The 17,090-nt window shown below is 49.5% G+C and overlaps 1 protein-coding gene across 1 annotated transcript; it reads right to left on the bottom strand.

The window, feature by feature from the left end:
• Nucleotides 1-8,847: 8,847 nt before the first annotated feature.
• LOC118786833 (eukaryotic translation initiation factor 4 gamma 1-like) lies at nt 8,848-16,570 on the bottom strand. Its single transcript, XM_036542166.1, has 15 exons — nt 16,427-16,570; nt 16,192-16,308; nt 15,328-15,714; nt 14,858-15,004; nt 14,219-14,455; nt 13,904-14,008; nt 13,034-13,267; nt 12,712-12,826; nt 11,865-11,967; nt 10,899-11,484; nt 10,344-10,516; nt 9,861-9,986; nt 9,616-9,697; nt 9,291-9,389; nt 8,848-8,892 (listed from the first exon to the last, which is right to left on the bottom strand). The coding sequence occupies exons 1-15, from the start codon at nt 16,568-16,570 to the stop codon at nt 8,848-8,850; spliced, it is 2,700 nt and encodes an 899-aa protein (XP_036398059.1).
• Between the last annotated feature and the right edge of the window lie 520 nt (nt 16,571-17,090).

Below are 17,090 nucleotides of genomic sequence, written 5' to 3'. Positions count from 1 at the left end.
TGACAGAACATCCACACCCAGCCACTCTTTTGTGATGGTTGTGTGGAAAGGGCAAATGGTTTGGGGGGGGGGGGGGGGTGGGGGGGGGGGGGTGGGAGGGGGTTGAAGCAAGTCATCTCACTGCCATCTCACGCCCGGGGTGGTGTTTTCGTCCGGGGGCATCAGTGGGTCTCTGTTTGGACAGCCCGGACAGATCCAGGGGCTGTTTCCTTTCGAGAGGCGGCCTTAAGCAGACAGAAATAGCATACTTACATAAACAATCACAGTGAAGCCAGAGTCCATCATCCACCACTCCGACGAGACAGAAAAGAGGGGATTCGCCTAAACGCACCGCGGCGAATCGCCGTTCGGCGCTCGAGGAATTCCAAAAGAGACCGCTGCCTCGGAACAACAGCTGCGTCGACTGCGAGTGGCGGCGGAACATTTTCGGTTAAAAGTGTTTTGGTTGTGATGCATTCTTATGACGTGATTTTATATGGAATACATTCTTGCTGTGGAGTTGAGCAGTACACAGTGACAACCCTTGGCTGCACCTTTGCTTTCATCTTGGCTATTTTGTTTCAAATAATATTGAGTAGCTTCTCAGTATATGATGAGGTGGTTTTGCTGTTTTGACAGGTTTATAAAAGGAGTTCTGGTGTGAATTCTTTTGTTTTTTACCCAGCTGAGGTATCTCATCATATTTGTAGTTTGTGCAGTTCTACATTTTGTAGTTAAGTGTTCTCAGACCTCCTGATGTTTTAAGACCTCACATGACTGTCCATGACGGGTTTCTACGGGTCCACCCATATATTTACTATCGAGTCTAGTTGTGAACACTGGGAAAACCCGACATAAACACTGATTTCTCCACTCATCCCATCTACCACCACTGTAAGGGAGAAGCAATTCACGCCTGCTTGTCTGAGAGGTGGTGAGACCAACGTAGATTCAAGTTTTTAAGTTTTATCTTTTTTTGTAAACCTCCTTGGTTTGTCCTCTTCCAATTTTACTTCCTGATTTATGTTGCAATATGCTTCCTGAGCAGTAGGTGGCAGTTAAATAAAAAAGTGCAACACGTCCCCAGCTCTGGCTGATGTTGACAAGTCACTGGTTTTTCCCCTCTTTTTGTATAAATCATGTTACACTAATGGCCAGCTTTTCTGAAGAATGCCCAACACTTGAAGTTATTTGTGTGCTTGTGAAAGCAGCCTGGTTGGTGCTGTTCATAACAGGAAATCAGGAGTGAGGAGCTGAAAATTTGGCAACGAATGTGATCTGGCTCTTTTAACGGCTAACGTGTTGTCTTGGGAAACTCAGCGACAACCGATTTGTGAGGTGTTTCTTTCAGTACTTTTGTTCCTCGTGTTACTGTGGAAACAAATGAGCACCATACTGTACTTTCCTCCAGTCGTGCTCAAACCGCCATACCTCACAATACAGGATATATAATTCTGTTGCCACTAACTGCCACATCACAGCTGAAATATTGAACCCCTGCAAGGTAACGACAAGGCTAACCTAAGTCAGAGGGAATCTGGTTGGTGCACATCCTGGCCCGGCTGCAAACTCTCCCGTCCTGTCCAGTGAAACAGAGACCAGTTTTGTTCTGACGGGAAATGACTCTTGAAAAACAATCTTCGTAGCTTTCCTACTTCCTGTTGTGGGGGTTTCAAGGGGGTGCCCAGTCAACATGAAATAACGTTCTCGGAACAACTGTAAAAACCTTAAAAGAAAAGACACAAATATCAGAGAATGCTTACTTGAGAATGCTGGCTGGTGTCAGTTTTAAGGTTTATAAGTGGTAGTTCATTCATTGTATTCAAAGATCTGTGAAGGACAGCAATTGACAGAGTACAGATGTGTGTAGTAAGGGATGGAGGTTCCACAGCTGAGCATGTGTGCTCCATAGACCTCCTCTACTTTAATATGCAGGCTTCATTTCATCGTATTTCATTCTGAGAGCGTTCTGTTCTGGTGCTTTGTCATTTGCAGGTACTGTAGGGTGGTGGTATTGACTGGCAGTAAAAACACTGGTAGTTGGGAAGACACCTGGAGCTGATCTGATTTTGTATTTTCCGTTCATGTTTAACTGCTTTTGAAATATATCATCCTGCTTCAATCACAAGGGAGATACGGAGAAAGTGAATCCTGGGATACTGAGTGGATACCGAAAACGTGTTTAGTGTACCATAAAAGTTGTACGTACAGTCTGTACTTTCTTTGAAAAGAAATCATGACATGCAATGTACAGTGTGTTTTTGACTAAACATGGATTAAATATATTAAGCTCCCTGAAAATGCACAGTACTGTGGCATCTGTGTTATTTTATAGGAACATATTTATGAAAAGATAAACCCTTTTGAGAGTAGACCAATACTGTATGTGTCAGAGGACATGCACTGATGCACTGTGATATCTATATTACGCATTAATAAAGGCTTACAAATCTGAGCCAGGGTGGAACATTATACAGATGTTGTCATTTTTTACCCGTCTCATTAGACTGACTGTTTAACTAACAGAAGAAAACACGGCAGAGAAAATAATGCTCCAATGTGAGCACCAGGGGGTGATTAATATTTTGCTCTGATGTGCTGGGTGCCTCAGTTTGTTCGCTGTCCTGCCATTTGGTGTGTTTTATAGAGTCACGGTGTGATTTGCTGGCATTAGTGATGTGACTGCGCTGTGGGTGCGGAGCTGCTATTCCGCTGTTTTATGATAATCTGGGCCTCTCCTTTCGCAGGGACTCGGATGTGACAAGAGGAAGCTGTTTTCAATAAAAAAGCGAACCATTTATGTGTGAACTGCATTAACGGTTGGTGCAACTTGCACAGTGTTCTGCCCTGGTGCATCATTCAAGGAGTCATACCGCATGTACAAAACAAGGAGGCACGCCACTCCGAGATGTGCTGTGGTCATGCAATAGTCTGAGTGGAACATTGTGTTAAGAATATTTATAAGATATTCTGCAGCACATTAGTGATAGTCCTGTATGTGTTGCTTGACCTTGAATGACAAGTTCCTTGATCCTGTACCAATAATGCATTTGGATACTTGTGTCATAAACCCTCATCACACAATCTATCATTTCCTTAAAACTAAAAGACGCCCCATTTTGAAATCATCAAGATTGTCCCATCATGTCTGTAGAACCTCATACTAAAAATAAGGGAAATGCAATACGGTATTTTTGGGGTATGATGCCATACACTGTTGAACAGCTTATATGCATGAATTCTGAGCAAATCACAGTGGTCAGTCACATGTTGGGGAATGTGTAGAGCTTTAGTATTTTCCTGGATTGCGTCTGTTACATTTACTGCAGTTAAAATGTTACAATGTCTGAAAACAGGGATTGGGCAAAACAAAAAGTGTCCAACCATACCTTCTTCAATGGGCTGGCCAAATGTAGAGAGAATGGCCCAAGTCTCAGACAACACGTTACAAGATGAAGATATGAGCCAAAACTCGTCCTGGAGTGTTACTGCGCGTCTCACCTCTCAGAAACACACAGACATCAATCATTCATTGCGTCATGCAGTTTTCGGTATCATACTTTATAACTGCTGTCATTCTCTGACCAATGGATCTGACACACGCCAGCCACTGCCTGCAGCCTTCTGTCATCCTGACATTCTTATATATATATATATATATATATATATATATGTATGTATGGCAGAAATTGTCTTGTCTTTTCTTTCCAGTTTACTTTATCTGACAACTTACTGTTCAGTAGTATGGAAATGGAGGACAGAGAAACATCTAGAACAAAATCCCATATGTTCACAAAAATGCGCTGTACGAAAAACCACTATCCGTAATTATAACTGTAATACATTTCCCTGCCTCTCTATTAAAATCTAGAATTAGCTCATCGAGCTGCAGTGCCAAGCTGTGACCCGAGACCCAGTCACCTGACGGCAGGCGGTCGCAGCGATCCCGGCCCCCGGCTTCGCCGTCAGCAGTCTCGGGCGGCGGGATTTTGTAATAAATACCCTGGCAGTCCCCGGAGCCGGTGCTTATTTCCCCGCTAATCCACTGGTGCGATCTGCGGGCCAATAAACAGCTGCGCGCTGCGCTGCTTATCGCTGCGCTGCTTATCCGAGCGAGTCGCTCGCCGGGAGGCGCCCGGAAAGCCTGCTTCCAGACTCCGAGCTAATGCCCCGTCCGTATTTCACAAGCGAACTCACACTCTGTTACAGTCATTCATTCCTGCTAATTAGTCTGTGGTGGAATGTTGATTCCGTGTTTATTTGAGGCCTGAAGAGCTGCCTTTTGACGCATGTTAACCTGTAGTGCGCACCGGGCATATACTCATGCATCTCATTTCTTCTGTTGTGACACCAAAGACTGAAAGGAGCGTCAACGCTGGTCAGCCTCTGTTTAGATTATTGATATAATACGCGTTTACAAATGAATTTGCTAACTTTTTACCTCCTTTTTATGGCATGATCGCAAACTCTGCCTCATTTATATGCCCAAGATGCCTTGCAGTACTGCAACATTTTCTGGATGTAGGCTATTGCAAATAATAATAATAATAATAATAATAATAATAATAATAATAGTAATGGAACAAGACTATAACATTTACCAGTACCTGTTTTTTTGGATTTTGCTTAACAATGTCCTCAATACTGTACATCATTGCATATTTCAGCGATGACTGCCTGACAGTCCTGTAAAACCAGTGACAAATGTTCCTTTGCTTAATTTGTCCAATTAGTTAATTACCTGTACAAAATTTCCACTTTTACTCTTCCCAAAATATACTGCAGTGAGTTATTTCCTGAATATAGGGCAAAAGTGTAATTTTCAGCTGCAATTTATCATTAGCATAAAGTGAAAAAAAAATGTCGACGTGATTAAATAATTGGGCTAATTAAGTCTTTAAGAGCCAAGGAGCAAAAACCAGCAAACACAACAGCCCATGTGGCTGTGGAAGTGACGAGCGTTTGAGTTGGGGCCTGAATAAGATGCAGGTGGAGCTGAAAATGTTGCGTTCAGACCTGTATCCCTTCTCACAGAGCCACAGTGTCTCATCCCCTGGCATGAGATAACAAGTCCACTGGAGCCTTTAAGGGGACCCGCACAGCTGTGAGCAGCCTCCCACACTCCAGCCTGTCTGAAGACTGGGAAGGCTTAGTCAGGCTGAGAGCCACCTTAAGACAGCTTAAAGAGAGGGTTCCCGATTAGTGTGATCAGAGGATCGGTCTGACTCCGACACGACGGAGAAAATTAGCAGCACTTGGTGGCAGCCAGATTCAACAGACTCTTCTGTTCCTTGAATTTTAATGTCAGCCAACAGTGTGTAATGGCTGTTTCAGGCATAAAGGAGTAAAACAGTGTGTTACTCCTTTAAGCTCTTCAAGGCATTGAAGGTGCTATTAAAATTTATTACAGTAAAAGCGTTTATATTGTTATTTTGTAATCCTACTGTGTACAGTAAAATTTTCACATAATGGCCTAGCAATTACTTTCTTTAATAAAGACATTATGCTGAATGCAGCAATTTTACTATATAAAATGATATGGTTATTCGAAATGGTTCAGATATATAACTTTGCTGAGAAACCAGGAGAGCTTGTTTATTTCAATGTTGCATGTTCAGTATATATTCATCATCAGTGTTAAAAAAATTGTTAACCTAACTTAGATATCAGGAGACACTGGGGGTGGGGGGCTGCACGACACCCCCCCCCCCCCCCCCCCCGCTCCCCTGTGCTCTCCGATGTTCAGCGCGACGGAGGAGATATCCAGGACATCGGGAGCACGGCCGAGCCGACTGGATTGAAAAGATACTGCGTAGGTAAGTAGAAAATAACTCACGGCTTGACCCAGTTCAGGGACGCCCTCTGGGGGAAAGTGCTGAAACTGTAACGCGCTGGTTTCCCCACAGAGAACTGTGCTAGATTCGCCCGTGCCTGCTCCATGCCCCTTTCCACCGAAATCTCCAGGAAGGGGCCCTACAGGTGCCACTGATGGGTCTCACGCAGGCACACAGGGTTACTGTGTAGGGTGTTGTGGGTAGGGTGTCGAATTTCTGCCCGTGGGAGTTGTGATAATCTGTATGTTTCCAAATATCCGCTGTTATTGGGGCAGGGGGCCTGCGGCTGGTGAGTGAATCGCAACCCACTTTCCAGTTTTGCCAATGCCCACTCACAGCGATGTAGCCGCTGGCTGCTGTGGTGCGATTCCTTTCCTTTCCACAATGCGCAAGCGTGCCGCACTGGGGGCACCAATGCATGCACCACCCGGGATTCAAGCCCACAACCTCCCGGTTTCAAGTCCACTTTCCTGAGCATGGTGTCACACTGGTGAAGAGCTAATTGTTTATGAGTTCCTTAAAGGCCATCAATGAGAAGTGGGCAGCAGTGATGTTGAGTGCACCACAGAAACTGAATGTATCTGCTGGAGTGTAACTGTTCTGTATCAGAGTGAGATCACCTCTCATGTCTGTACCTCCTGTCTCACCCAGCGGGGACACACCTGGTCATGTGACCAGTCCTTCCTGTGGTATTGTACGAAACAGGCTTGAGTGCTGAACAGAACCTTGCACCACACGTTTCAGACCAGAACACACCTGCGAGGACCTGCCTGGGCGTTTGGGTCGGGCCGGCTGTGGCGTGTACGCACAAACAGGCCTCAGATCAGTTCTGAAATTGCATTTCCCATCTCAGGTGTTCATAATGGACGGACATTAGGAGGTTAGAGTTCAAACGGGGTGCGGGACAGAGCCCAATAAATCAAAGCACAGCCTGGGCTCGGAGGCGCGTAGGCACACGTTCGGACACTGGAAATTGCATCTCTATATTTGCACACAAAAAATAAATGAAGCGATTGGATTTTGCGCAGGCGGGACCCAGATGCCGGCTCATATAAGCCCCCCAACCAGGTTCTGCTCTGATGTATGGGGCTCTGTCCCGCACAGCGCCAAACCCTAATATTGCCATGTCTGCCTGTAATGAACATCTGAGATGGAAAATTAGAGTAAAGAGCGCCCTCTAGAGGCCATAAATCTCATTTCCACTTCACCCAGCCTAATTTCCTCAGACGTCCCCCATTCATATGTTGTCCCATTAGCAGACTGTTTTATTGCACAGCTGGTCCTGTTTTAACCCTCTGTCTCCTGTTATATGCATAATCCAGTTTGTTATATGCACACTCCAGTCTGTTATGAACATTATTTCATGCAACTCATGAGCGCACACAGTTATCAGGAGTGGACTGCAATAACCATCGCCCTGCATTCTGTGAGAGAAGGCTACAGGGCAGTGTGACTGCCTGTATTGTTTGTAAGTTTGTGTAGGGATGCATTTATTAATTAGATCCACAACGAAACAGTACTTTTTCTCATCAAGGTCAGTTGAACCTCCAGTCCAGGTGTGGGTGAGAGACATGGCTGGAATGCACTTTCACCACCTGTTACCTCTGGCCATTATCTTAATTTCCCACCCTTTTTCTGCTGGCTTTTTATCACCCAGCTGACATGAGCACTGTGGCACAGCGCACTAAATCCCACTTTGCCTTAGCGGGTCGAGCCCCTGTCCTGTGACAGGTGGCCAGGTGATCACAGCATTTACACCCAGCAATTTCACACATTTATGATGTCTCACTTTAGCTGCTTGAGCTGGAATTTTGCTGGAAGATAATGCATTCACAGTGAGATGGAGGGTCTTCCTGTGTGAAGCTCTGGCTCCAACGCTGCCTCTCACCTCAGATAATGCTGTGTATTTCTCAGCACTGACTCACAGTAGGCAGAACCAGCGTCCCCCTCATCACAACACGCACACACACACACACACACATACAGGCACAGGCACACACACATACACATACACACATACAGGCACAGGCACACACACATACACATACACACATACAGACACAGTCACACACACACACACACACACACACACACACACACACATACAGGCACAGGCACACACACATACACACACTAACAAGCATACACACACACACACACACACACACATACACACACTAACAAGCATACACACACACACACAGGCGCACACACTCACACTCACACACTCACATGTGTTCACACTCACAGTTCCAACCAGGAAACCAGGAAGGAGACATAGTCCCCTGAGAGTTTTCCTATTTTTGTCACGTTAGTGTAATATGTGTCCATTAATTAGATAGTTATATCCGGAATGAGGTTTTCCCCAGGGGCGTCTCCTCCTATGGCCTTTATCTCCCTGTCTAATGACTGCCATCATAGGCCAGCAGAGGGACTGTCTCAGAGGAGTCAAGTTCATGTGTCACGTTCCACTCCGAACAGAGAACAGGGCAGAGGCTTATAAATTATACTTCATCCTATTCACAAGTGGCTCTCTCACTCTTCTCCCCTTTCTCTTTGAACTCAACGCAGGTGCGTAGCATAAAAACACCTCTCTCTTTCATCTCTCAGGTAATCCTTCTTTGGTCGTTCATCCACTGAATTGCCCAGATCTACGTGCTGAAACATCAGAAGTGAGCGTGTGAGCGTCAGAGCTGATAATCCGCTGTGTGAAAATCCTGAGGATGGTGGGGCTGTTGGGCTGTTTTGGTCAGAGAGAGACCGATGGTCACCACAGCTCTGTAATACCTCTGCTACACAGGGTAGGGGTGCACAGATGTGTGTGTCTGCACTTTCAGCGCGTCCACAGGATGCTTGAAAAACTCACTGTTGTAAAAAGCTGAGACTTTATTACCTTTGTTCTATGCAGTAGCAGAAGGGGACAGCTAATCCTTGGTTCCGCTTTGATTAATGTGCAGTGTGTGGTGTAATGTACTGAGTCCTGGTTTCTCGGCAGAATCCCTGCTGCGCTCCCATTGGTAGGCGTCCTCCTCGGTCACGTCCTCATTGGACAGTGTTCCAAAGCACATCCACTGCAGATCTGAAGATAGGGAACAGCGTGTTCACACACTCACACACACACACACATAGGGACCGGGCAGCAGGCAGGTCCACACACACACACACACACACACACACACATAGTCACCAGGCAAGTCCACACATGCGCACACACACACAGCCTGAAGTACTAAGTGTCCCCAACAAACAAGGGATACACACACACAAATACACACACGTAACTAGGTTCACCAGCCTGATAACCTGACTCAGTGCTGTTGTTGTAGCTGTTCCCTGTGATATCGTAAGCCAAACAGGTTGGTGTGCACACCGTGTGAACTTGTGAACTCATCCATCATCCTTTCTTTCATCTGTCATCGCTCTCGCCCCACCTCCCCCTCCCCCATCTCTGCCTCTGCCTCCTCCCTGTCCCCTCACCCTCTCGGTCACAGACTCGCTGATGTCCTCGTCCTCGAGCAGGAAGTCCGTCCAGCTGAGACCCGCCTCTCTCCACAGCGCAGCCGCCTCCGCATGGCTCTGAGGGACAGAAACGCACACCCACACAAACGCTGTCACACACCGTTACATGAACACACACTGTCACAGGACATGCTGTTATACACACGCTGTTACTGTTACACCGTTACACACTGTAGTTACGCACACAGTCGGGTTTCTCAGATCAGAGTGAGGCTGAGAGTCGTACCCCTGCAGCACAGCAGTGACGGTAGGGTGGGCCGTGTTTGGGCCCTGACGGACTCACCGTTGCTTTACACAGCAGGAGCAGAATCTCCACCAGCAGCTCTCCAGCCTTGCCCAGCGGGACCAGGGGCTTGGACACCTCCCTACCCGGGCACAGGGAGAGCAGCCGGGTCAGAGGTCAGAGGTCAGAGGTCAGAGGTCACGTGGCTCATTGTCACATTTATTCCACCCTTCCTGCCGTCAGTGGATACGTCCCTTAATCCCACTGTACAGGCCCATGACCAGGCCTCAAAGCAGGGGGCTCACCTGAGGAGCTGCCCCATGGGAAGTCCTCCCTCGCCCAGCATGGGCACGATGATCTCAGCCAGGTAGAGCCAGATGTGGGGAATATCTATCGCCATGTCCTCAGCAACTTCTAGAATCTCCTGCATCCTGCAAAAAACACCACAGTGGACTTTACTGACAAACAGCTAGTTAGAGAGAACAACATGAGCATTGTGCATTCTTCAACAGTAAAATTACATTCTATAAAAGTGATGCTTCACAGCATTGCATTGTTTGCTTAGCAGATGCCCTGATCCATTGCGTCTTACACAGCTTACCATCTTTCACAGGGGCCCCCTGTGATGTGACCAACGTGTGTCTATTGGCACGGTGTCCATATTTAGTGGTCGCTTGTTACATCACTTTGTACAGCCCTCAGACTCCTCCCCTGACTCCCCAAGCCCCTCACTGTCCAATCACAGCACACCCCGGTCCTCAGACCCCGCCCTCTCTGTATATACTCACCCCCTGTAGTACTGCTGGGCTGGCAGGGTTCCCGCCTGCACCAGCTGCTGCAGCAGCCGGCCCGTGCGCTCCCTGGCGACAGCGTCCCTCTCCAGCGCCGTCTCCACGCCGCTCCGCACGAACACGGACAGCAGCGGCACGCAGGTCAGCTCCCGCACGCACAGCAGCGCCTCCTGTGGGCCAGAGAGGGAACAGGTCTGCACACCTCTGAGCCAGGACAAGCAGGACCTCAGGCACGGTGTGAGGGGCACTGTGTGAGGGGCACTGTGTGTGGACAAGCAGCACCTCTGTGATGTTTCCGTTTTGAGAAGCTCAAAAGTCAGCGCTTTATTAATCTACTTTTGTTTTTGTTCACAGGTGCATATGCGTTTCCACACAGAGCATTATATGGAAAACAAAGTCAGTTCAGCCTGCTGAAAACACAGCTTTTATCATTTGAGGATGAAGGATCCCATCACAGACATTTAGCCCTGTGTTAAATGAAGGTAGCTGGTGTTATAATCACACAGCTGAGAGCAGCTTCAGCAGAATACCTCCACACCCGCGCCCCCTGACCTTTAAGTCATTAATGTGAAGGTACTCCTCGATGATGGCCTTTGACTTCTTTTCTAGCTTGTCTTCGGGCATGATGGGTTGAACTGGGCTGGGCTCAGCTGGGTTGGGCTTAGCTGGGTCGGTCTTAGCTGGGTCAGTCTTGGCCGGGGTGGGCTTTGTAGGGTCAATCTCAGCTGAGCTGGGCTGAACTGGGCCAGGCTGATCTGGGTCGGTATTGTCTGGGCTGGGCTGATCTGAGTTATTCTTGGCTAGGCTGGGCTGAACTGGGTTGGGCTGATCTGGGTCGGTCTTTGCCAGGCTGGGCTGAGCTACAGCGAGCCGGGCGGGTGTGGCACAGTTCCCCTGGCCCCTGTCAGATCCGCCTCGGCCCCTGTCCCACCTGGCCCGGGTCCAGCTGTGGGCGGCACCGGCGGGGCCGCGGTGGTCCCACTCGCTCTCCTCCGCGCCCCTGCTGCAGCTCCTCCTGCTGGTGGGAGTCTGACGGTGCCACTCGTCCCTCTGATCGGGATGGTCGCCGTGGTGACCTGAACGCTCGTGCCAGCTGTACCGGTCAGTGTGCTCTCCGCAGTCCTGACTCCAGTTGCTCCTGTGAAAGGGGGAGGGGTGTGAGGCAGCAGTGGGGCGTAGGGGTAAGGAGCAGGGCTCGTAACCGAAAGGTTGCTGGTTTGATTCCTTGTTGCGGTGCTGCTGCTGTACCCTTGGGCAGTGTACTTAACCCAGAACTGCCTCTGTAAATATCTAGCTGTATAAACGGATGTAACATGTAAAACTGTAACCTATGTTAAGTCGTTCTGGAAAAGAATGTCTGCTAAATGACAAGTAATGCAATGTAATGTAACCTCTCTCAGAGATGCTGCTCTGGACTACATTTCCCATCACCAAGAAGCCCGTGTGCAGGTGGGTTTAACAGTAGTGGTGTACCTGCTCAGTGAGCTCATCCCAAAACCACAGCTTCCAGGCACCCACCTCTGGGACACCCTGCTGTAGCAGTCAGCCAGATGGGCCGGGGGGGTGAAGGACTTCTGGAGGGGGGAGTAACAGTGCTGCGGGCTGGAAGGGCAGCACCACTCTGTGGGAGAGAGGCAACCAGGCTAGCAGCTTTAACACTTATTTGCTTGTACCACAACTTGGCGATGTTGGCACTGTCACTTTGTCATTGCTGTGAGTGTTAAGTTGTGTCTTTAAAAGTACAGTGATTCATGAATTAAATAATATGGTGTTTGAACAAGCAGCAGTGTGTGTGAGACAGCATGTGTGATGATCAGGTGACCATTTGTTTCTGTGAGAGCATTAGCAAAAGAGAATGTATGTTTGCAAGTGTGTTTGTGCCTGATAAAGCCCGTTTGTGTGAATGAACATGTTTGTGTTTGTGTTTGGCTGAGAGTTTCAGTGTGTGATAGAGCATGTGTGTGTATGTGTGTGTGTGTGTGTTTGCTTGTGTAGGTGTGTGTGTGCGTGTGTGTGAGTATGTGGGCGTGTGAGCATGTGAGCGTTTGTGTGTGTGTGTGTTTGCGTGTGTGTGTGTGTGTGTGCGTGTGTGTGTGTGTGTGTGTGTGAGTATGTGAGCATGTAAGCGCATGTGTGTGTGTGTGTGTGTGTGTGTGAGAGAGCGTGTGAGCGTGTGTGTGTGTGAGCGTGTGAGCGTGTGTGTGTCAGCGTGTGAGCGTGTGTGTGTGTGTGTGTGTGAGTGTATGAGCGTGTGTGTGTCAGCGTGTGTCAGCGTGTGTATATGTGTGTATATGTGTGTGTGTGTGTGTGTGTGTGTGTGTATGTGTGTGTGTGTGTGTGTGTGTGGGCGTGTGTGTGGACCTGCCTGGTTCCCCACTGCGTTTGGAACAGGAGCCTCCGTTACTGCCCCGGCTCCAGCTCCTCCAGCTGCCCTCCCCTCCGGGGGTGAAAAGCAGGCTGTTGATGTCCAGCGATCCGAGCTGGTGGGAGGGAGACCAGAGTAAACAACAACAGGCTAACTTTAAAGCCTCTGTTTATTCCACTGGGCTGGCGATCTGTGTTACTGCTGGGGCAGCTCCACCAGCGCGCGGGGTTAACCCTGTCTGTTCACAATCCTCCTGTTTCTATCCGCGCGTTTTCAGAAGCAGCCGCCTCAGACTCAGAGCGGTGCTCAGCTCGGCTCTCACCTTGCTGATCCTGCTCAGCTGGCTGCCGTCGATGGTGTGGTTCCTGGCAGCGATGGGGGAGGAGCTCCAGCCCTCCTCCTGTGATTGGCCTCCGCAGCCCCAGAGTGGGTGTCTGTCCCTTTTGGGGAGGAGCTGCACCTTCATCTGCTCCTGCTGCTTCTCAAGCTCCGCCTCCTTGTGCACCTGGTCGATGGTCTTGGGACCTTGGTCGGCTCTCCTCGGGACCCAGTTATTCTGGGATGGAGGGAGAGGAAAGAGACATAGAACAGTCAGGTCATCCAATCAAGATGGAAAGATCCACATGCTGTAACCAGGGCGACAGAGTGAAATAAAGAGAAGTACAAATTAAGGGGTGGGGGTGAGAGAGCGAGAGACACAGAGGAGAGAGCATCTAAACTGGAGCAGACTCCAGAAGCCAGCAATGTCAGAGCTATGCTGAGAACTGATTGATTTGGCTTGATAGAGAGATTCCGATGTCGTTACTTGTGATTTTGGTGTCTCAGATCTGTTATAAACAGTAAAATGTTATTATTTGGTGTGTTTGGACTTCATCAGCCTGCGTAAGAGACAGAAAGGCTGTTGAAATCTCTCAGGACCTTTCAACATCATGGTTTCCCAAACAAACATTAGCTGGAACATTTTGTTCTCAAAATGCAGATAAGATTTGTCAAGGAACTTTATCATTGTAGTCAAACTTGTAAATGAGACGAGATGAATGAGAGGAGATAAATGTGCGCGACACTGAGCGGGCAAAGGCCATCTTCCGCATGTCATTGGTCCAGACAGACAGGGGGAGGGGCGTTGATGAGGCTGAGGGGCGGGGCTGAGGGGCAGGGCTGAAGGGCGGGGCCGGGTGGGCGGGGGTGGTACCTGTCTCAGATCCAGCACATCCTGCAGCATGAAGCGGATCCTGGACGAGGTCTTTTTCTCCTGGACGATCTTCTCCATCTGTGTGAAGTACTGGTCCATGTGGGGCTGCAGACACAGGGGGTGGGGGAAGTAGTCAACAGCAGTGTGTGTGTGGGTGTGTGTGTGTGTGTGCAGCACTGTGGCTTAGTGGGCTGAACTTGAAACCAAAGAAACTGCAGGCTCAGTTCCTAGATCACTGTACTCTTGAGCAACGTGCCGGACTCCAGCCACTTCAGTAAATAACTCCCGTGAACACAGATAGCCTGCGTGTGTTACCTTGGCCCTGTGGCAGTCCAGGCTCTTGCCGCCAGTGGACAGCAGGCAGCACAGGCACTCCAGCGCCTCCTCGGAGCGTTTCCCCAGCAGCCGGGTCACACAGTCCCGCACCGCGCTCTCCCTCACCAGCTCCAGCTTGAACAGCTCCCCGATGAACCGCACGTTGCCCAGCAACCGCCGGCGGTGTGCCTCCTCCTCCGCCTCCAGCTCCTCCTTCAGACGCTGCCTCTCTTCCTCCTGGGCGAGGAGGGCCAGGCAGGAGAGGCGGGCGAGAGGGAAGACAGCACACATCGATACAGCCAGCCCATGACAGACAGTGAGAGTTAATTAGCTGCCCACAGACTTTGTGCTTGTTGGTCTCAGGTGTCACCACTTGGAGACGACTGAGAAAATGTCAGCTAAGCTTTTGAGCTCTTTAGCTTCTCCTGGACATGAAGGGAGTCACTCTGACCACCTTCATCTGACTGCAGCACCCCAGCAAAAGCTCTCACCTCATTTCACCTGTGTTGCTCTCTCCAAGCCCAAACAATCGGGTCCGCACCACTCTCCTATTTACAAACCCCATCACCACCCCACCCCGATGACCAAACCCGGCCACACCCTCTCTGAGACCCCTGCCACTCCCCGCGGGTGGGTTACCGTGGTAACAGCGTTCGGCTCCTTCTTTCTCTGCTCGTAGATCTTGTCGTCGTCCCTGATTTTCTTAAACTCCTTCCAGCAGAGGTCCAGCAGCAGTGAGCAGAAGGTCAGAGTGTCTCCTGGGTTATCCATAGCAGGGACGCTAAGCTAGGAGGGAAGGAAAAAGGTCACAGCTCTTAGTTTATTACACATAATAATGTATAATGTGTATATTTATGTATGTATGTATTTTTGGATAGTATGTAGTATATGTTATAGTATTTATTTGGATTTAGAGTCAAGCTCAGGCTCCAAGCAGAGGGCAACAGAGCAAGCAGGCAATTCACGTTAGGTGTCAGAGACTCAAACATACATCGCTAACAGGAAGTCCCCACAGGAGCGGAGAGAGGATTGAACACGGACAGACAGACTGACAGGCGGACAGACAGACTGACAGGCGGACAGACAGACAGACAGACAGACAGACAGACCTCCCGCAGGCAGCGGCACATGTTGGCGTAGGTGACGGAGAACTTGGGCTCGGAGACGGCCTTGTCGAAGACGAGGCGGACGACGCCGCGGAGCCGCCGCTCGGTGTGGATGGCGAGGGCGGCCAGCTGCCTGGTGAGGGGCTGGAAGCGCTCGGGCGTCAGCTTGTTGAGGACGCTGCGCACCCGACAGAGCAGCTCCTGCGTCCCGGCCGCCTCCGGGTCCTCCCCCCCCCGGTCCCCCGCCGCCGGAGTCCGCACCGCCGGCCGCCACGCGTTCGCCGCCCTGTTCAGCTGCACCTCGCCGCCCAGAGGCATGCTGGGAAGGATCCTCCGTGGCTCCTCGCACGGGACCTGCTGGTAACCCCGGGGGCTGTCCATCTGGGGGGGGTGGGGGCAGAAACAGAGGTGGGTTTGGACAAATGCTTACTATTTTAGGAAAATGTAACATTAGCACTGTATGCTGTATGCGCATGTGCAACTACTGCCCAGATCCACCAATCCTTAAAATATATGAGCACGTCGATCTACTGATTGGTTCCTACTGTCAGCTAATCCAGTTCATGTAAAGGTTATTGTGTCTGTGTGGCTCCTGAGGTGAACTGATGCCAAGCAAAGTTTCAGTGATATTTGTCTGCTATGCAGGGGTCAGCTACCTCAACCCCGTTTCTGGCACAGGCCATTAAAGGAAAAAGCTGAAACTGATCTAGGGTCTGTGCTTTGGGTCACAGTGTACCACCGCCCTCTTGATCATACAGACTGCAGGGAGAAATGACCTGGGAGTTCTCTGAGGTCCCTGTAGTCTCTGTAAAAGGCTCTCAGACACATGTGCAGATCCTGATTGGCTTTCCTCATGTTACTCACCATCCCTCTCCCACCAATAGACGGCCTCCCTCGGCTGATGAAAGGGGATGTGAATTCAGAGCCACAGTTTGTACCCCTCGGATGGCTGCCGTCCAGGGGGGTTAGAGGCACCGTGTTGGGCTGGGAGAGAGCAGCAACACTCAGGTCTGGACCGTGTCCTAATTACAGGCAGCCCTACTTACAGTCGCATAAAACAGGCCATATGTCATCCCAGCCAGCAGGGGGAGCTCTACTCTACCTTGTCCAGGACCACCTCGCTGATGTGCGGCAGCCCCTCGGGTTTCTGCAGGCTGGCGCTGACGAACTGGAGGCCCAGCAGGAACTCCCTCTCGTATTTCCTCTTCGGGGGGAGTACCTGCCGGGACTGTGGTGCTGTGCTCATTCCTGACTGAGGCCCAGAGCTGACAGATGGGAACCTTTGGGGGCTGGGGGGTGGGGGGGGGTATTTCTACTGAGAAAAGTCTATTAACCATTACCTGCAGTTTACTTTTTCTGTGTTATTAATAGCAATGCAACAGTAGCAGTAGCAATAGTAAGCACTCGATATGGCTCAATAAACCTCAGGTCCCCTAAACAGCTAGCTGAGGAGATACAGGAAGGTGTGGGAAAATGCTCCAGAATGATGCATTGGTTTCAAGTTACAAAACTTTATCACAAAGATCTCATTTGAGACAACTGTCTCACCTGTCATGTCATGTGGGTAGTTAACCAAAAACTGCCTGTGCCATCAAATTATGACATTGCTGAAATATAGTGGAATAAAATGGATTGAAACTGGACTCGATTCTTTTCGGAACATAAACCTGCAAATGTAGACATGCATACATGAATGTAACATTTGTATCCGTTTTGAAATCCTGCCCTCTTGCGGTAACAAACTACTTTGCTTCGGTATTAAAATG

Source organism: Megalops cyprinoides, chromosome 12, assembly GCF_013368585.1.
Source record: "Megalops cyprinoides isolate fMegCyp1 chromosome 12, fMegCyp1.pri, whole genome shotgun sequence".
Taxonomy (NCBI): Eukaryota; Metazoa; Chordata; class Actinopteri; order Elopiformes; family Megalopidae; genus Megalops; species Megalops cyprinoides.
This window is presented reverse-complemented; position numbering and strand designations above follow the sequence as displayed.